General features: G+C 36.9%; 1 protein-coding gene across 1 annotated transcript in view; it reads left to right on the top strand.

Moving 5' to 3' along the window:
* The first annotated feature begins 900 nt into the window (after positions 1–900).
* The window catches only part of LOC140136410 (acid-sensing ion channel 1A-like), a 35,072-nt gene continuing 13,520 nt past the window's right edge, over positions 901–22,452 (top strand). The window contains exons 1-2 of the mRNA XM_072158135.1: positions 901–1,120; positions 1,742–1,909. Coding sequence (XP_072014236.1) covers positions 984–1,120; positions 1,742–1,909 — 305 coding nt within the window. The 5' untranslated portion in view covers positions 901–983. The remainder of the gene's footprint in view (positions 1,121–1,741; positions 1,910–22,452) is intronic.

Below are 22,452 nucleotides of genomic sequence, written 5' to 3' on the forward strand. Positions count from 1 at the left end.
CATCTTATAATGGAGAAAGCAGTTATTTATCATGCATTTTACGCACGCGGAACCTTTTCAGTAACACACTCAAATAGGCTTAGATAAACAGTACGTAAACGGCCACATATCCGCACATGTAATTATTTCACAGCTCCTATCAACCTGATACAAATTGTTGAAATTATATTTAATACGCAGTACGTTGCTTGCCTGAGTACATATACTAAGTGTCATATAATGGACTTCGTCGATTAGACGCCCATTATAATTAAAAATCCGATTTGGTATTGGTGAAATTTAACAAATCATTAAGTCCAAGTCCGTGCTCTAATTCTAGAAATGAGACAGAAATGTAAAAAAATGGTGAAATGAAAAGCTTTCTAAAGACAGTGCTTTAGTTAAAAACAGTTTATATATCATTAATGTTCCTAATGGTTAGGTAAATGTGAAGGTACTTAATAAAATTGCTTATTATGTTTGATATGACGCAAATAAGTAAGGGATCGTTTAATATTTACGCCGGGGGATACATGTTAAAAAATCGACTCAAAATTCCGCTCAATTATTTTCGGATGCGTCCTTTTTTTCCTAATTTGCTCAATTTTAAACTTAACATTAATGGGAAGACCGAGTTGGCGCAGCGGTTGTTTCCTCGCCTTGTACCACTGAATCCCGAGTGCAACCCCGACCGTTTATTATAATTATTATTATTATTATTATTATTATTATTATTATTATTATTATTATTATTATTATTATTATTATTATTATTATTATTATTATTATTATTATTAAATTTTTAGGATTCCTCTATCAGATCCCCAACCCCCCCCCCCCCAATTAATATTGAACGGGCCATAAAGCGTTATACCACTATCAACGTTACGTTACATTAAATACATATCCAGTAAATTGGAATGTGTGTATCCACCATTATCACAGTTTAACCATTTTGGAGAAATAAAAATATCTTACGTGGAACGGGAAAAAATAAAATCTACATGACAATGACAGTGGTAGTTGAAAAGCAAAACGACGAGATGGAAAAAGTAGACAATTCTCTTTTTGTGAGATATTCTGCGGAAACAAGTTTCTCTGGACTGAAACACGTAGCAGAAAACAGCAGTGCGCGGAGAAGGTAAGAAGTCCCGTGTCCATTTTGGTTTATAGTTATAACGCTAACGTGTTTTTATGGAAGTCCATATTATTGGAACGTAATTATTCTTTTTTTGTGTGTGTATTTGCTTCATATCAATTTGTAAGCGCTCTTTAGTTAAGTCAGAGTTCATTGAATTTACAACCGAAGGTACACTTGAGGATTTGACTTTTAAAACCTACATTTTGGTCAAAAATTGTGCTTGGATAGGTCGTTTTCAACAGATTTACCACATTCGCCTTGCTACAAACATTGAATTGCGTTATCTGCTGACGTAATGAAAAAAGTGTTTTTAGGGGGAAGTGTTAGCTTTCGTTCGATATAAAAAAATTCTGATTGGATGAAGGAAACACTTAAGGTTTTGACAAAAACCAATCACAGATGCCTTTTTTCCACTAGATCTCACACAGCTCTTATGATGCTATGCACTCAACCGTGTAGTTTAAACACAGACTGCGTAGAGCCTAGACTCGCTATGCTTGAAAATATCTGTGTATTCGGGTGTATCGAGGTGGAAACTGTGCGTAGATGCATTTATAAGAGAATCGTCTTGAAGCCGAACCTTTTCATATGAAATTAATGTATGAAATACGACTATTTCAGATTAATATGGCTACTGGTTGTGCTGCTTGCATTGTCTGGCTTAATGTATCAGATAGTGAGATCCACGGAAAAGTTTATGCGTCGACCAACAAGTACAAAATTGACTTATGAGGAAAAAGACGAACTCGATTTTCCAGCTATTACGATATGCAACATGAACATGTTCAGGTACGTGAAAAATTAACAAATAATTTGTTCAAAAATTTAACATTATAGGTTATATGCCCTTGCTGCTTTTCTGAATGGTTCAATTCTCATTGTTGATTTCCCTTTCTACTTCTCCTGCTTCTAACATAACACTCGACACTTTCGTTCTCGTTGTGGACAAATTAAGTCCACCTTTCCAGAAAAAATCATTGAAAATCTAAAATCTATTGCAAAAATGAGTTTTGATTAACAAATCATTACCCAGGCAAAAAAAATTCATGGGTATTCCCAAAATTCGCTACTGGTTGCTATGCAAATCATGCCATGAACATGGCATGTTCTTGGCATGAACATGGCAAGACATTCTAAATCTTTTGTTTTGTATTTGGCATGAACATGCCATGAAATCCTCTATCAAGGACTCGTGGGCATGAAATTAGGGGGTGAATTTTCAACCCATGAAAAATATAATCATTTTTGCATTATGTGACTTTTTATTAGCAGTGATAGAGAAATGGTAGCGAACGGTAGCGAATTATCATGCTGTCAATCAAAATATAAATTGGGTATTAGTTAATTGGGTTGAATATGCCTGCTGCCCTCGGTCATTTTATGATAAGCATTTATTAGTTTAGCCACTCTGTTTTCCACTATCAGCGGTATCCGGGACTGGATTTTGTGTAAACTCGGAAGAAAATCTATTAATATGATGATTATTGGTATTAAATCCAAAACAATGGTCTTCATACATGCAGGTCTTTCTTTATAGCTTTGGCAGTCCTATTGGCAATTTAATGTTAGCGCCAACTGCTACTGCTCTCCTTTCCAATGATTTTATGCTCTCCTTTTAACATGATTAATTGATGTTTTAATAATGCATGTTGGAAAGTCAGTACAGTCTGCATAAAATTTACGGATTTAAATTACACCCGATTTCAGTCTTCTTTTGAAATAGTAATACGTGGGCGCTAGCTCATTTTGATAAAATAATAAAATGTGATCATTCGCGCATCATAACATTCTGAATGAAAATAATGAGTTTTCTTCAATTTACTATACATTATCATAAACGATTAATTTGTCGAGAAAGGATTGCAGAACAATTGCTTTTAATGAGTGAATGTTCTTAGTCAATTGCTTTTGTTTCATTATGATTCATATCATGCAAGTAACGTTAAACCCTGCTGTGATGGTTTATATACAAGTCTTAGTCATTTCTATTGCAGGTATTTCCATGAAAACTTCCTCAAATGTTTGTTGCTCGTTTGTTACAATTTTGACGCATACCAGGGACACATATAAATAGCAAATATCATGGACGCACATGAACAGGGCATATCAAAGACCCATTCAGCATGTTCAGTGATTCCAGCGCAAGTGTAAAAAAATTAAAATTGCTTATAAATTGCTTAAAAATGAGGAATAAGTCATTCAAATGTCATTTGGTATTTTTGAAATGAAAAATTTGGCAAAAAACGAAGAAAACATCAGTATTGATAAAGTTGAAGCCCCATTCAAATACATGTAGCTAATTTATGTACTGTCAGTATACAAATTATCATGTTCATGTAAAATGTCTTATTTTGTCTTAAATATACACCGGGAATATACAGCTTTCGGCTGAACCACTAACAGGCTAGCACATCTATGACAATGACAAAGGTACCAAAATCTGAATTTTGATGACTTTTACTATTGTCCGGATGAGCAAATCACTGAATAGGCCTTAAGCATGAAATTGAATGCCAAATGGACATGAGCGTAAAATTGACCTTCGCTAGTTCTCTTAAAGTTAATTTGCTACTATAAATAACACTAGTAATAGCATTGCATCAATTCCAATGCTTTGATAACAAAAAAATAACGGCAAAGTAGACTTATTCTTTGCTATAAATCAGATCATGCTTTTGATTTAAAATGCAATTTGGGTTATATTAGTATATTTTGTATCTCAGTGAAGATGTACGGTACTAGTATTTCTCCTTCAAGAATAAGTTTATTCTTGCAGTAGATAGAGGACATCTTATGATGAAAACGGCTAGGGGCTACTTTGGATCTTGGAACGGATTACTCTGAGGCCTAAAACCTCGACCCAAACCATGATCATTACAAAAATTACAAGTCATCCAGAGTCATCGATTCCATGCCTTTGTAAACATTCAGTGGAATCTTAACATATAGTCCTAACCCTCGACCCCCTTTTTTTCGGTGCACCTGTTACTGGTTTCGAACCAATTGCAGTTAAAAACATATAGATTGGGCAACTACTTAATCCATTTTTATAAAAAGTAATCATCATATTCTACTTATTAAAATAATGTGTAATTTTTGCACCAATATGAACTTATTGGCATGATTACAGCTGTGTTGTGTTGATATTGCAATGGGTTAATGATCAAATGTATTATTTTAAAGGTAAAGAATTTAGAATTTATGACGAAACAAACAAACAAAAACCTTGAATTATAAAGAGACACCATATGGACAAACAGGACAATACCATGATGGTCATGATGGTAGGCATGACCTTAAAATTAAATTTGATTTAGAAGGTGCTGAAAACCCATTTAAGTTTATGGCTGCTTACTCCTAAGTAACATATAATTATGGAACAGATACATTTGTAAAATATTTGTATTTATATGATAGAATTGACCGCTAGATGTGAATGTTTTGTTTGTTTGTTGCATGGATGAATGACCACTACCTTCGATCCTTCCCTCTCAAAATGCCTCCATTCTGAATATGGGGAATGCCCCCCTAATATCAAATCATACACTTTTAGTACATATCATTTCTATAATAATTTGCCTTAAAATGTTTATTATATCGCGAATTTCAAAAAAATCAAAATTGTTTGAATAGAGGGACATTCCTTGGATTTAGAATGCAATTTAGTATCAGTTTCAGTTTATTTACCATATAAATTTATCATAAATCGAAACAAACGCAATTAATGGTATTAATTAATCAGTATGTCTGATGTGCTCTCAAGTCTCACAAAAATACTGCGCAAACGTTGCTATCCGGTAGTTTAACGAGCTGCTTAGTTAAACCACAATTGAAACAGCTAGCTATATTTTAGAAGACTAGGCCTATATCAAAATAATGTTTGTGCAAAGACCATAATACACATGTATTTAAAGCTGAAGAAATAAAAAGAAATTCGTAAAATAATGTATATACCAAGGCGACGAAAAAAAAACCATGTTCTACGGGCGAACGAAATTTTCAAGTATTTTTTTCTGGAGTCTAAAATTACACTAAAATTTCACCAAAATCTGAACAAAAATCTGCAGATTTTTTTGCAAACATATTTTCTCAAAAATGTTCAGCCAAAATTAATCAATTTGGGCCCAAAACGGCTGATTTTACATGATTTTAACAAAATATATAAATAATTCTCCAAAACCCACATGCCCACATTCTGGATCGGTCGGGCCCGTAGAACAGGATTTTTTTTTCGTCGCCTATAAATGAACAGATAAATCATTGCAACGAGGGGTTGAAGACCGAATTCAAGTACGAATTTGTACAATGGCCTGGTGATACATGTGTCATTGGAAAGTCAAGGTTTACAATTGATAGTTTGAGAGAACCATGAACATTGGTCGCTTTATTTCAATTTTTCTATGGATGACTGGAACTTCCATGAACAAACAACATATTTGCACAGAACAATTTTCATACATTGCCATTAAATCACGCCTAAACAAAAGAAATAACAGGATATGTAGGATATGTGTATCCTTTTTCAACTTTCATTAGGGACCGTTCACAAACACTTTTTAGTTGGGGCCTGATGCAAAATATTTTCGGCACCCCCCATCCCCTTTACAGGTCTCAAACATATCAGGGCCCCCCCTTTTTGACATGAAAATTATGGGTCAACCCCATAGAAAAGCATATAAATTCAATTTTCCCAGGAAAATTTGTGGACATTTTTTCAAGGCGCCCTTAGGAGGGTCAAAAGTTTAGCTCCCCTTTTTGGCATCCCCCAAACAAGTGTTTGTGACCGGTCTCTTAACAGCAACTTTCATTCAGCACTGCTTTCAAAATTTGTTTAAGGTAGGCCTACCGGTAAGGTACTATGATTAAGCACAGGCTCTGTGCTGTACTCTGATACCTTAGGGGCTGTGCAATAATTATGAGCCCTCGGGGGGGGTCCCATGGGGGGGGGGGGCTAGACATGTTTTGGCGAGCCGAAAGGGGGGGGGCAAGCAATTTTGTCAAGCCGAGAGGGGGGGGGCAAGCGATTTTTGGCACACATTCATGGGGCGCCTTTTAAATAAAACGCGCTTAAAAGGCTTAGGAAAACGGTACGGAAACGCTTAAATATGCAAATTTTCCTGCTCGCTGCGCTCGCAACATGTAGGCTATATAGAGCATTTAAAGTTTGGAAATTGGGATCCCAAAAATTTGGCATGTGCAAGAGAGGGGGGCAAAGAATTTTTGGCGGACCGAGAGGGGGGGGCAAGCAATTTTTGGCGGGCCGAGAGGGGTGGCAAGCGATTTTTGGAAATGTTACCCCCCCCCGGGCTCATAATTATTGCACAGCCCCTTAGTATGATGCTCGCTACGCTCGGTGCTCGTTTCACTCGCTGTTCGAGAGGCAAGGGTGTAAATCGGGTGGGGACAGGGGGACACGTCCGCGGCCCCCTCACTTTTCAAAGTGTGGGGGGCAGTGGGGGTAGCGTCATAGGGGCACGGGTGGGGAGGCACGTGCTCCTCAATCGATTGCAAAATTTAATAAATCCCATAGGAAAATTGCAAAAAAACGGCTTGTGCCCCCCATCAGACCCGGGGCCCCCCCCCCCCCAAACATGGTGGCCCCCCCCCCCCATCGGATGACCCACGGTACGCCACTGTGGGGGGACACAATATCAAATGCCCCCCCCCACATTTTGTCGTCACCCCCCGCCAAAAAAAAAAAGGGGAGGGAGAGAAGAGAAAGAGAGAAAAGAGAAGAGAAAGGAAACTAGACTTAGCTGTGGTCTAACCCACGAACACAGCCGTGTGGTGACCCCTTAATGACCTTTGACCCCAAAATTTATGAAAACACCCATAGACATTGGCTAATGTCAATGCATGGGTGTACGTGGCACCACTTTGCTGTTATTTGTGGCAGAAGGTGCATTTTGAAGGTTTTTCGTCTCAGACCGGAAGTGACCCCTTAATGACCTTTGACCCCAAGTAATAAAATACCACATATGAATTGGGTAACCCCAATTCATGTGTGAACATACCGTTACTGTCCTACGTTTTTCTTAGCTAATAAAATTTTTTGAATGTATTTCGTTTTATACCGGAAGTGACCACATAATGACCTTTGACCCCAAATCTGTGAGGACCCCATAGACACTGGGTAATAACAATGCATGTGTGCAAGTGGCGTCACTTTCCTACGTAATTTGTGGGAGAAGAAGCAATTTAAGGGTATTTCGTTTTATACCCGAAGTAGCCCCTTAATGACCTTTGACCCTAAATAAAAAATACCACATATACACAGGGTAACCACAATTTATGTGTGAACATACCGTTACTGTCTTATGTTTTTCTTAGCAAATAAAATTTTTTGAAGGTTTTTCGTTTTTATACCGGAAGTGACTCCTTAATGACCTTTGACCCCAAATCTGTGAGGACCCCATAGACACTGGGTAATAACAATGCATGTGTGCAAGTGGTGTCACTGTCCTGCGTAATCTGTGAGAGAAGAAGCATTTTGAGTTGAAATAACGTTTTTGACCCCTATGACCCCTGCGTGACCTTTGACCCCACAAGTTTGATATGACATGTTGGGGCATGGTCAATGATAGTTGTGACCAAGTTAGGTCAAAATCGGTGTAAGCATGTAAGTGCTAGAGCAAATAAAGTGGTCGGCAGAAGAAAGAAGAAAGAAGAAAGAAGAAAGAAGAAAGAACCTGTAAGAAAAAGACACAGCCGTGACTAACGTCACGGCTGTGTAAAAGAGAAGAGAAAAGTTATATTGCCCGTTATATATAATTGAGAAGGTCCATCACTGCCCATGCCTAAACAACCGCACAGTCGGGTCGATTGTAAGAATATACAGGCCTGTGATTATTTAGACATTGCTTGAAGGCAGGTCCTCGGCCCATAAACCTGTAAAAATTACTGTGGGTCGTCGATATCCAGGGCCCGTCACATGTTGTCACCAAACGGACTCAATGATGACTTCAACATCAATCCATGCATGCTTTAGTAATTGCGAATCTCAAATTTCAAGCAAAATGTTGCAAATTGGGTTCGGGACCTTTTTGATTTAAAGCCATGATAGTATAAAAATAATGCACCAAATAGAGGTTATCCACTTTACTCATGTGTGACTTCTAACAAAAGGCGCTGGTTCCCGTAGTATTCCTCATTCAAACCAATTCAATGCATGACCTCTGAGTTACCTGCATGACTTTGGCGGGCTATTTTGAAACAGTGATGGTTGCACATGCAGGTACTTCTTTTGAAAGTCCTAAACAAGGTATAGCAGTCGCTGATAGGATATGCAGCTTATAGAACATGGATAACCTCTATTACTTCAGCAAAATTTTCCAACGTCAACATAAACAATTATTAAGCGGTCTACAAATGGCTTCAATTGGGCCTTCATTTTTACACATTTCCGGATTCCTAACTTTTTCTAACTAATTATTTTAGACAATGATAGTGTCAAAATCGAACACCAAATGGCTTCTATTAGGCCTTCATACCCCCTCAGACACCCCTTGCATAATTATGCATAAAGAAGTTGTCCTTTTCGCTTCTGCTTTGGACATCCGGCAAATGTTCTTAAAAGCAATAATTCATCACAGTACAATAATAGTGAAGATGTGTCCACGAAACAAATGTTAGACTTTTCAAACTAACAATTTACAGTGCCAAAATCATGAAAATGGTCCAACAAATGGCTTCAATTTGGTCTTCATTTTGCAAAATATTCTCACTTCTGAGACATCAGTGATTATAATAATTGTCATAGTGTCCCCCTTACTTTCAAAAACAGATTTGCGCCCTTGTCGCGACAAGGGAGAGAGGCATCGCGATTTGTGAACGGGGCTAGACGCTCACAGCTCGCTTCGCTCGCTGTTCGAGAGGCGTCGCGATGTGTGAAGGGGGCTAGTTCTCATAGGCCTATTTGAGGCTTCCGTCATGTCCGTTGGTCTGATTTTGACTATCATCCAAAGACCCGTATTTTGAAAAATTCATGTTCTCACTTGGTACTTATTTGTACGGATTATTTTTCGACGGGGGTGTGTGGCTTGAGCTCTCGAACCCTTACCCATTTCCAAGGGTAATTTTACCGAAAATAGGGACCCATATCTAATGATTTTCAGAAAATAAGGACAAGTTTGAGCTTGAAAATAGTAAAAGTAACATGTTTTTCACACATAGCCCCATAGGCGTAGATCCGGGGTGGGGGTGTAGGTCCATACAATCACCCCCCATGTTGACGCCTGTATGTGGGTTTCTGACCAAATTTACCGGGGGGGGGGGACTCAACTTTGGAAGTGACGGTATGTGCCGGTCAATAGGCCCCCTCTTTTGACTATACCCGATGACCCCTTTTTTAAAAGTCATACCCGATGACCCCCTTTTTTTAGTTGCGGCTACCCAATGACCCCTTTTTTTTGGTTGCGGCTACCCAATGACCCACTTTTTTCTAGATTTTCTAGAATAGCATCATCAAAATGCCAAAACTTTTATCCCGAAGCTTTTAAAATTTTGCTCCATTTTTTCACAATTTCCTACCCGATGACCCTTTTTGAAATCTTATACTAAATGACCCCCTTCTTTCAAAAAAATTATACCCAATGACCCCTTTTTAATTGTACCCAATGACCCCCTTTTTGAAAATAACGCTTTGTATACCCGATAGACCCCTACTTCGCGACGCCGGTATGCACATACCCGTCACTTCTAAAGTTGAGTGCCCCCCCCCCCGGATTTTAGCTCCAAAAGTGCAAATTTTTTCGTGCTTCGCGGAAATTTATTACTCTTTTGCACCATTTTCATCAGTTTAGCTTCAAAAATGCAAATCGCGCGCATTTGTACAATGAACTTAGGGCCTATTCTGGTGCTGGATTCACTATACTTCAAGATTAAGAAATCTACGCCACTGAAAATTTAAAAAGGAGACACATGTATTTTTAAGGATTTTTGTGGAAAACCTACCCATTTGGGCGGCACATCCCCGATAGCGTTTGTACGCGAAGGAAGGATGGCAGGCATAGGCAGGCGTTTGGAAATCTTGATATTCCATTGGTCATTCTACTAATTGAGAACATTTTTGTGGGCACTCATTTGAAATGTATATATTATAGAAATGAATGTGCACAAATTATTTGCATGTTCTAAAACAATCATTATATCCCTCAAAACAGGTATATTTATTTACACCCATTTGCCTTTTATGCTAAATCCAAAAATGTCAACATATAGGCCTATACGGGACGAATTCGCATTCAACTATGGTAAAACTATAGGACTCATCCTTGATTTGGGGCTTTTATGTAAACATTAGGCGTACTGGTTGGTTGTCCTAAGGATATAGATTCTAAACTTCTTGGTGTATAAGTTTTTTTTATTAGTCATCCCTGTAATATTTAGTGAAAATCAATGATTTTAGAGTAGAAATAACAATATTAGCATATATTTTGTGTATAGGCCGAAAAAAAATGTCATGTTCTCACCCAATATGACTCCACAGGAAAGGGTTAGGGTAATTGTTAGGGTTAGGGTAAGTGTTAGGGTTAGGGTTAGGATTTAATACAATTTTGCGTCCCGTTATGGTTGCAGAAAAATTACGCGGCTCGGACCTGAAGCTACCCATTATAATTATATCAAATAAATATAACAGTATGACATGTAATATAGAAAATTCGGAGATTCCAGCTATACTATACAATAGATCAAGTACAGCTAAGTACACGATTTCGTCTTTTGGTCAAATTCATTAATCGCACTTATATAGCGTGATTCGTCCAAATCACAATTTCAATATACGTCGAAAAGTAAGATTTATCATTAATTTTGGTGGACATTAAAGATCGCCTGATGAAACATAAATCACAAGCATACAATAAACTCAATTTGTTCAAAATGCTCGATTCGTCACTCTGCCGAATTCATAACGATATGTAAGATGGGAAGATGTTGATTTGATATCCTAAGCTGTTTTTTAAATTAACCAAAATAATTAAGGTCCTGCTGCAAAAAAACAACAAAAAACTGAAAACAGGAAAATACACATTTTCTTTCAAGAAGGCACTGTTTTAATTTGTCTTAAAGTCACACGGAAAATTACCATACTTAAATATCTAGGGAATCTTGCTAAAATGCACCCATTTAAATTAAAACAACAGCAACACCAACAGCAACAACAACAAAACGTCATGTGGTGAAAATAGCACCCTTTTTAACACTTTTCGGACGAGAGTTTATAGCAAGTCATAGAGCGAGTTACATCTATCTAATCACCTACATTTAAAAGGATCTGTTTTTTTAGTAATTGAAAGGAGGCTCATGTTCACTTTTCTTGAAAGGGGTCCTATGGTTTTGGCCGGGACGAGGCACTCAACTTAAGTAGTGACGGTTATGTGTGCCTATACGGATACCGGCGCGGCGTTGCGAAGTATCGCGATACAAAACGTTATTATGAAAAAAGGGAATCATTGGGTACAAACAAAATGAAAACAGGGGTCATTGGGTATAATATTTTGAAAAAAGTGGGTCATTGGGTATAACATTTTAAATAAAAAGGGGTCATCGGGTAGACAATTTGAAAAAAAAATGGAGCAAAATAATATTTTTGGGTTGCCGCACTTTAAAAAGGGGTCATCGGGTGTGATTTTTAAAAGGGTTCGTCGGATACATTCGTCTTTAAAAAGGGGGACCTATTGACAGGCACCTTTAAAGATAGGTGCCCCTGGTTTGGTACGTGTTGTAGGAATCGAAACCCTGACCTTCAACTCGGCTTAGACTCGGACACAACTGGAGTCGAACTTGGACTATAGACTTGGATTCCAAAGTCGAAGTTGAGTGTAGCTGATACTTTAACTCTTTGCTTGAACCATTGAAATTAATAGGAAATGCACAGTGGTACCATTGGAATATGGTGAACCCTATTTGCGTCGGTTTCTAGAAAAGTGGTGGCTGCGTATAATATAATAGGCCTACATGCAGGATTCTACGGGTACGCCCCGTCAATCCAAAATACTGTCAGTCCGAACCACCGTCAGTCCTAATTTTTAGGCCCAACCCTAACCCTAACCCCAACCCCAACCCTAACCTTAACCCTAATCCTAAACAAATCGGACTGACTGTGGTTCGGACTGTTCGGACTGAAGCTGACTGACGTGGAGACTCCGATTCTACAAGTTAACTTAGAGTACTCCTGAACATCTTCGGATGCATCATCACACCTAGAACACCTATCATGCCTATAGAACACTTACATATTTGAAACCCATGTAGGCCTATATCACACCTTTTGGACCTTTCAGTGACAAATACTACAGGAAACATGTGAGCATAATTATATGAACATGAACATGAGGGATGGGGATATTTTCCCCAGTAAAACAATATTATGGTCAACATTTGATTATTTTTAACAAAAAGACCCACTCATCACATAAAATCATTGGTTGATGGTTGGGAAAAATGTGGACTTTTAAAGTTCAAATTGCCAAAAGAAAAATAATAATAAAATAAACATGGATTCTTTGGGTGACAGCGGATTCATAATAATTGAGAGGTCTTACGACGGATCACAGTGTACGTTCCCCAGGTCTTGCTTCATTGCATGATTGAACTTTCAAATTATGAAACTGCTCATTTGTTATAGTTGCAAATTAGGTTGGCAATTTTTTTCTGTCAACGTCATAATAATTAAACCTCGCTCTTAACTACGGTATGTTCATGTCAATATAAAAAAAAAACACCCTAAAACGGGACGTGTTTTGATAAAACGTACCCCAAAACACCCTTAACACACGTTGGTGCTAATGATTGATTTTAGACCGTGGTGGTACGACTCTATTGCAGACTTGGATTCAAGTTAGGCTCGGACTCAAGAAAGGTGGAGTTTATAGACCCCAACACTGGATTTTGCACTTAAATATGTCTTTTTGAATTTACATGTATTTTATTATTTTGTTAATTTTGTTTTTGTGAAGCTTGGGGTCATAATGTTTTCCTCATCTTTGAAAGGGGTGGGGAAGTATGCATTTCCTTTGAAGACTTGCTGTCTGCTCCTGGCCCCTCCAGTTGGAATAATAAACGGATCCTTTAATTATTCAATCTGCTGAATCATGCCTGATGTCATTATATTAATCAGATTTGGATAATTATATTTTAAATTAATACGTTGCCCACGATTCCTAGACGTCTTTGAATGAAATCTCTTCTCCTCAAATTCATTACATTCAGTCATGCATGCATGCGCAATCATCTTAGCTCCTCTCAAAAACGGTGCTCCTCCGCGAAAAGGGATTTTATGAATAATTCGAATTACTGTGACTCATGTATATTGTATGATCAGGAAAGTTGAAACTTTCTTTTTCAACTTTCCTGGTATGATCAACAATTGTTTTCAACTTTCCACAGCACAATCGGAAATTTTGACATATGAATACACCAGTATGTGTTACTTCTCAAACCCAATTCTATCCAAATCTCATGATGAATTGACGGATCCAAATTTGATGAGAGAATGATAATGTTATAATTAATTTAATTTAATTTTAATTGATGAAATAAACCCTTGTGTCGAGTGTAAAAGTTACTATTCGTTTATAGCTATATATATAAGCGGGACGGTGGGAAAAGAGCTTTAGGGGCTGTGCAATAATTATGATATCCCTGGGGATAAAATTTCCAAACGGCTCGCCCAAAATCGCTTGCCCACCCCCTCTCGGCCCGCCAAAAATCGCTTGCCCCTCCCCCCCATCTCGGCCCGCCAAAAAATCTTTGCCCCCCCCCCCTGCACATGCCAATTTTTTGGAATCCTAATTTGCAAACCTTAAACATGTTAAATGGTCTATATACATGTTGCGAAAACGTATTTGAAACTTACAAATTAGAATTAGGTGTATTTATGTACAAAATAATGTCTTAATCAATTACCAAACTCGTTTCACAACTTCTTTACAAAACGTTCTGATATCCACAACTATCACACAAGAAACAGCAACAATTATAATCAAACAAGAAATAAAAAAGATTTTTACTGATGAAGTAGTCAGAACCACAGGCCCAATCCTGTGGAACTCCGTAAACAAAAATGTCAAAGAAGCTAAATCATTGAAAAACTTTCAAAAAAAATACAAATTGCATCTTTCCTCATCATACATTTAATTCTCGGAGCAAGTTTTTAAGTTTTATGTATCTTATGTGATAGTCTCTCATTTTTCTTTTCTTTTCTGTCTTATAAAAGGGGGTGATCAATTCTGGCCTTATTGGCCTTATGATCATTTCCCTCCATAATCGTTTCGTTTAATCTATTTTTGTAATAATGTATCTAATAAGTATTTGTCTGTTTGTTTGATTTTGGAAAATAAAGTTGAAGAATCGATTTAAGCGTTTCCGAACGGTTTTCCTAAGCCTTTTTTAAAGGCGCCCCAAGAATGTGTACCAAAATCACTCACCCCCCCCTCTCGGCTTGCCAAATATTGCTTGCCCCCCCACACTTTTGGCTCGCCAATAATTTCTGCCCCCCCACTTATACCCTCCCCATGCTCATAATTATTGCACAGCCCTTTAGTTAACGAATAACCGGCAACGGTCGAACAACGTTGGTGTGTATGGAAAGAGGAGAGTCTGGTTTTTGCTTGTAAACGGTGAGGTTGGGGGCACTCCCACTTTGGAGGTGCGCGTATGTAGGGCTATAAAGACCCCCTCCCCCTTTCAGCGTCGCTGTCACCCAAAGACCTCCTATTTGTTTACGAACACATATTCTGTCACACCCCCTATTTTTCCATTTGACCTGTCACCCAAAGACCCTTATTTTTCAATTTGAACAGCAACTTTCATTTATCATTGATTTTGTAACTTATTTTGAAAAAAAACAAAGAAATTTGAAAAAAATAAATAATTTGAAGCCATTTAGAACAAAATTAGTTAAATGTTCAAGGTTTCTGTGGCACTATTTCGGCTCTCACCCAAACAATGCCAAAGGTTCATTTAAAAAAATATTCTCACCCAACGACCCCCGGCATATTTTGTACATTTTGCTGTCATCGTATCCCAAAAACCATGCTCTCACCTAAATGACCCCATGTTTTAGAAATTGCTCTCACCGAATGCCCCTTACTATCAGCTGTACACCTATATCCATTTCATATTGACGTGCCCCTCCCCCTCCGGGGGGGGGAGGGGGAGGGGTAGAGGTAAAATCTACAATGTTCTACATGGGTACTATAGCAGATATGAGCTAATTTACTAGGGTTTGTTACACACAATTTGCATAAAACTCGGCAATGGATCTCACTTGACAAATATGAGTAATGATGAAATTTCTTCACGATCGATAGGCCTATTTATTTATTCATTTATATTGACGTGCTCCCCCCGGATCAACAATGTTCTACATGGGTACTATAGCAGCATTATAGTTGAAAAATTGTGAAATGTTACAATACAAAGAGTTCCAAATTAGTTGCAACAAAACATCCCAGCAAACACAAAACGTTTTCGACATCATTCGCAAAAGGTTATAAAAGGTTGTCAGAAAACGTTTAAATGTCGGGTTATATAAAGGGTATATTAAGGGTATAAAACGTTTTCATAACATTAAAAATCATTTTTTGATAATCTACTGCTCAGCAAACAAAAAATGTTTTAGAGAAAACGTTTAAATGTCGGGTTATATAAAGGGTATAAAACGTTTTAATAACATTTCAAAAACATTTTTTTAACTTGATACAAAACATTCTAAACAGAATGTTATTGTGGGTTGAAAAAATATTTTGCGAAAAATGTTTGCCCAAAATATTTGTAATAACGTTTTAAAAACGTTTTCATAACCTTTATATAACCCGACATTTAAATGTTATTAAAACGTTTTGAAAAGAACATTTTAAGAACATTTCTGTGTTTGCTGAGTGCAAATATTTTAACATAATGTTATTTAAGTGTTGACAAAATATTTGGCAAAAAATGTTTGCAAAAATAGTTTACAATAACATTTTGAAAACATTTTAAAAATATTGTTGTAGTGTGTTTTCATACAAAACGTTTTAAAACGTTTTCATGACCTTTATATAACCCGACATTTTAATGTTATTAAAACGTTTTATGTAAACCAAAAGCCAAAATATAACTTATTAAAAACGTTTTTAAAACGTTTTGTGTTTGCTCCATTAACAAATTAGTTTGTTTCGTTGTTAATGCGCGAATAACATTGCTAGGGTCATAATTTGTTGCGATTATGCCGGGGGCACTCAACTTTGGAGGTGACGCGTATGTAGGGCTGTTAAGACCCTTTTTCAGCGTCGCTGTCACCCAAAGACCCTACGAACACATGTTCTGTCACCCGAAGACCCCCTATTTTTCCATTTCATCTGTCACCCAAAGACCCTTACAAGTTCAATTTTAACAGCAACTTTCATTTATCACTGATTTTGTCACTTCTCTGAAAAAACAAAGAAATTTGAAGCCATTTAGAACTAGAAATTCGATTTTCGAGGTTTCTGTGGCGCTGTTTCGGCGCTCACCCAAAGATTCCATTTAAAAAAGGTCATGTTCTCACCCAATGACCCCATATTTTTTACATTTTGCTCTCACCGAATGCCAGAAATCATGCTCTCACCCAATGACCCCATATTTTTTACATTTTGCTCTCACCGAATGCCCCTTAGTGCGAAAGCGCCAGCCCTACACCTATATCCATTTCAAATTGAAGTGCCCCCCCGGGCGATTATGTCTTGAAACAATAATAATAGTCAATTATTATGCGCATGTGATGGCTATAAATTCAACAAATTTTAACATGTCGACGCGTCTCTAAATCAAGCGTCACATTGTTCAGACAAAATTAGGCATCAGCTAACAGAAGTTACCTAGCTGATACACATAGATGGGTTGCCAGTCGCATTTAACAACAAACAAACCTCGACATGGTTACTCCAATCACTACTTTTCAAGTATATCTTTAAGCCTCATTTAGCTTCTTAATTACAGTGGTTACGTTTGTGAAATAAATCACTAAAAATATATAATAATCCATTAATCAGTTGATGGAACCACCTGAATTATTGTTATAGCAATAATAATAGCCTTTTAACCCACAGGATGGAATAATTTATACTATCTACCGTAATTGGTGGAATTGCAATATTCGTTTGAAAACCAACAAAATTCTTCTTTTATCAATATTGGTTTGATCGTGGTATACACATACCCTCGAGGATCTTAATAGAGGGTGTAATTTTAGTAAATCTTTTGAAGATCTTGTTCTTGAATTTGATATCTCTATATTAAAGACAGAAGAAAGTACAATTATCTTATGAAAGGAATTTCGATTGACTGGCTTTATAACCCCCCCCCCCCTAATGTTCAGGAAAGTATTTTTGATAAGATTGTTGGAAGCTTGTTTGAAAATGGCAAAGTATTCATACACTATTTTGAAAACACATAATGGACCTGCCAAAACTGAGAGCTTTTGGATTGATGCTCTAAATATGGATCAGGATACGGATTGGAATGAAGTACATAATAATAACTTTTCTTGCAGTATTGAAACTCAACTTATGGCTTTTTACTTTAAAGTGTTTCAGAGAGCAATTTGCACAAACAAGTTACTTCATAAAATTGGTAGAATCGGTCCCCATTTTGTGGTTTTGTAATAATTCTGAGGAATCCTTGGTGCATTTTTTTTTTGTGATTGTGAAAAAAAATCAAATGCTTGTGGAACCAATTTATTGAAAGCAAAACTGGTGATTATTACAATCTATAACTGCCAAAAATGTTTGGGATTAATGTATATGACTCTGAGCACAGAATTGTAATCAACTTTCTTGTATTATGTTTGAAGTTTTATATTCATAGATGTAAATTTCAAAAGACTCCTCCCAGTTTCCAAGCTTTTATGAACTTTGGGAGAATGAAACTAAATACAGAATATAGGCTTGCCGAAGGTAAAAGGTAAATTGGGCAAACATTTCAAGAAATTTATGTTTGAAGTCACTTTGCCTGCCAATCTGTTTTTATTTGCATTTCCTTTTTTTAACTATTTTTTTTTTCTCATTCTGCACCTGATGAAAATAACATGGGAAACTTGTCCTTTTGTCTGTGTCATTGTTTGTGTTCGTTTTGTTTTGTTTTGTCCTTTTTTGGTGTTTAAAAATTTACATCTTAAAATCAGCCATCTTTTATAGTGTGTAATTTGTTAATAAATCAGTATGGCTGTCGAAAGATACGAGCGTGTACACTCATAGAAATTGTTCGTTGGCATTATTACTCAGTTAGTTGATGTAAGTCGTTGCGTCAACTTTCCGAGTAATGCCAACGCGTACAATTTTGAGTAACGCTGACTCGATATCATTATGTTGGTCGCACTCATTTGCACTTACTTTATTGAGTTGTTACAACTCAGAAAATGAAACTAGCCTAGGTTAGCATAATTTTCTAGAGGTGTGCTATAGTATACCAAATTTTGCACTGATTACAAAAATAAATATTTGAATACTACTAATTGTGCAGAAATGATCCAATTACGTGAATTAAGTAACAAAGTACCAAATTGAAATAACTCAAAACAATAAATACCAGTAACTTAATAAGAACGAGTTACATCAACTTACATGTTGAGTTACAATAACTCAACTAATTGGTTCTTTGAACCTTGTTTATTTTCTAAGTTCCCTGAACTTGAATTCAGAAGTTGGCATTGCCAACAAAGTTGATTAGTTGACGGAACTTTTGAGCTTTTTCAGCATTTTTAAGTTCGGATAACTAAAATGAATTTTGTTTTGCCAACTTTTTCACTATTTTTGAGTTGTCCAAACTTACTCCTTTTGAATTGCGCCAACAAGGCGAACAAGTCATTTCTATGAGTGAATAAACATTTCTGTGCCTGTTGGGTGTAAATATTTTAACATAATGTTATTTAGGCCTAAGTGTTGACAAAATATTTGGCAAAAAATGTTTGTAAAGCTACAACCACGGCCAAAATGTGTTGGGACACTTATGGAAAACGTACACTATATTATGGCCGTATTTCCGTTATTTTAACGTGATAAAGTGGCGGTTTCTACAGTGTCAATCCTAAACCCTTTTCTAACACCCCAACCCTCCCCCTTCCCCACCAATCAATGTTGGGTGCCACTATGCGCGCGTAACCAGAAAAGTAGGATTCAACATTGACCGGGGGAGTGGGGGCTTATTTACATAACCCTGTCAAAACCGTCCCAACATGGCCAGCATTGTAGTTTTACAATTGAAAACATTAAAAAAAATATTGTTGGAGTGTGTTTTTATACAAAACGTTTTAAAACGTTTTCATGACCTTTAATATATAACCCGACATTTTAATGTTATTAAAACGTTTTTACCTAAACCAAAACCCAAAATACAACTTATTTAAACGTTTTTGTGTTTGCTGGGATAGCAGGTATTAGGCCTATATGCTTTTTCGGTCAACAGAGACAACATTTGCCCAATTGCAAGTGTTAGTGTAGTAAAAAAAAAAGGATTTTAATATGGTAAAAAAACTTGAACACTTTGGGGAAATGTCCACTTATCAAAATCAGCTTCACCCCTCCTAAATAAATTATGGCTACACCCCTAAGTATGCCACTAATCTCTCACAATATTCTTTGTGTTTTATTGCATTATATAATTTGCATTTATCATAAAGTTATCTGCATTTATCATTCTTGCATTTTGTGTAATTGTTGCATGTTTAGTGATTGGTCTTGGATATGGAGTTTAAATTTTTGTTGATTTCTAAATGTTTACTCAATGAATCTAAATCAGAGGCTCCGGAAGATTTTGAATATTGGGGGGGCCCATTTGTGGCCTTCTCCGAGGCGCGAAAGCGCGGAAGCTTTTGACATGCATACATTTTTACATGAATTGTACCTTACATTTTGTATTATACCCTAAAATAATGAATTTTACCTTAAAATTATGAATCTGACCCTAAAATTATGAATTTTACCTGAAAATTTATGAATTTGACCCTAAAATTATGAATTTGACCCGAAAATTTATGAATTTTACCCTAAAATTATGAATTTTACCTCAGATTATTGGGGGTGGGGGCTCTAGGGTACTTGGGCCCCCACCAAAATTATTGAGGGGTTGGCCCCCAGGCCCCGGCGGTTCCGGAGCCACTGTAAATCTAAAACTCTAAAAATACAAGACAGGAAAGTATGAAGGCCTTTTATATTAAAGTTCTCTGAACGTATGAATATGTACAGTATATCATTTATTATAATTCTCTGAACCAGCAGAGAGCAAGCAACATTTATTGGATATAGGGTCTGTAAATTGTACAAGTGGGTTGATCATAAATAAATTAACCTCTGCATGCACTAGGATCCACAACATACTCATCTATCAGGGAACAGTTCTTAATACATTTGTACATTCATCCTTTGAAGTGTTGGGTACAAAAACTCATACTCTGCAACTTGAGGTCCAATTTTGCACTATGATTATGAAATTGAGGTTATTGGACTATGCCATTGGGATGAGACTCTTGTGGTCCATAGTGATGTAGATACATCAAGATTTTCTCAGCAAATTACATGAAATTACCTTCAAATGTCAACTCTCATCATGAATCATGATTGTAAAACTAGTCACCGCTGGTTTTTATACTTGAAACAAAGGATATGATTTGAACTTGAGCAAACATCCAAATTCAAAGGTTGCAGTTTGCTCCATGCCCCATGCCTTCATGATTTGGACACAAAATGTTCTTGTATAAGATAATAATGGGGGTCTCCTTGGTTGAAAGTATCATATGGGGTGTGCCACGGTTTTGGGGTACCTTTTCAACGATTTTGGTATATCAATGGGTGGGTTTTCAGTGGAGACCAATGCGCCTAATTGAGCGCATTTGAGCAAAAAGTGCCCTTAAAAGTTCTCAATTAGGGCAAATTTGTCGAAAATCGGTATATCGATGGGTATTACCCCAGCAAAAAGTACGCAGAGAAAGTCAGCATCCGAAAGTCTGCATGGCACATCTCCGTGCAAAATTTTTCGAAGACACCCCAATAGTTGCGGGACCCTCAGGAGGTGCTCCCTGGTTGAAAGTATGCAGTGATGTGCCATGGTTTGGGGGTAGTTTTTCAGCCGGGGATTTCAATATGAAATGGATGTAGGTGTAGGGCTGGCACTTTCGCAGTAAGGGGCATTCGGTGAGAGCAAAATATCAAAAATATGGGGTCATTGGGTGAGAGCATGATTTTTTTGGTATTCGGTGAGAGCAAAATGTACAAAATATGGGGTCATTGGGTGAAAGACGGACCAATTGGGTCTAAATTAGGGGGCTTTGGGTTGGAATATGACTTTTTTAAATGGGGTCTTTGGGTGAGAGCCAAAAGATACCTCGAAATTTTGTGAAAAGTGGACTTTCTTCCCCAAATATGGACCTTTTTTGATCAAAAAACTTTTAAAACCGATTTTACGCACACAAATTCTTAAATTTTGGGACTTTTTGTAAACTTTTGCACATTTTTTTAGGGGGGTTGCTAGGGAAAGGTCATTGCAAGATTGTTTCTCTACATGAAAAGGCTTATTAACATGATTAAAGTCAAATCTTTTTCTTCTCCTTCAATGCAGTGTAGCATGCAAACTGCAAATGTGAGCGAGTGATTGGGAGGCAATATGAGTGCGCGAAATCTGCTATTTTAACAGTTATCTAACATCATGATTTTTGGACATTTTGAGGTGTTGCAAGATTTTGTTTCCCTCTGCTTGCAGCGAGATTTTTATCCTTGGCTAGTGCAACAAGATGTTTGTTTCTAACCCCCCCCCCTCCGTTTAATTTGTGTGTCCCTAATTATACTACTATTCAGGTGGAACTTTAGTCACAACACTACATGCAGATTGCACTCTAATAGTGCGATCAGCATAATGTGGATATTCTATACAGGTCTTTATCCCTGTTCTTTGACATCTATGGTTCAATGCATATAGTACCGAGTGAACATTGTAGTGCAGGGCGATATATTCAAAATTTTATTCATCTATTGCTATGTAGTTAATCCGATTAATTACGTCACTTCTAAGTTCTATGGCAAATAATTATAACCAGCAGAACTAAATCTATATTTCTATTGTGGCTTGCAAAATCATTTTATCAGTGGGTACATTCGCGTGTTGATTTATGACAAAATTGGTAGTCGGAATTGAAAATGGTGCAGAAAGTTGTGAAAAATCCTTCATTAGCGAACTATATTACTTTAAAGGTTGATAAAAAAACATCTTACACTAAATGACTGAATTTCACTCCTAAATTTTTAACACTAGAATTTGAACATTTTGCTCATTTCAACACCAAATTCGATAGTTTGTATTGCCTCATTCAATGACTGAGTGAG

The sequence above is a fragment of the Amphiura filiformis genome, chromosome 16 (genome assembly GCF_039555335.1).
Source record: "Amphiura filiformis chromosome 16, Afil_fr2py, whole genome shotgun sequence".
Classification (NCBI taxonomy): domain Eukaryota; kingdom Metazoa; phylum Echinodermata; class Ophiuroidea; order Amphilepidida; family Amphiuridae; genus Amphiura; species Amphiura filiformis.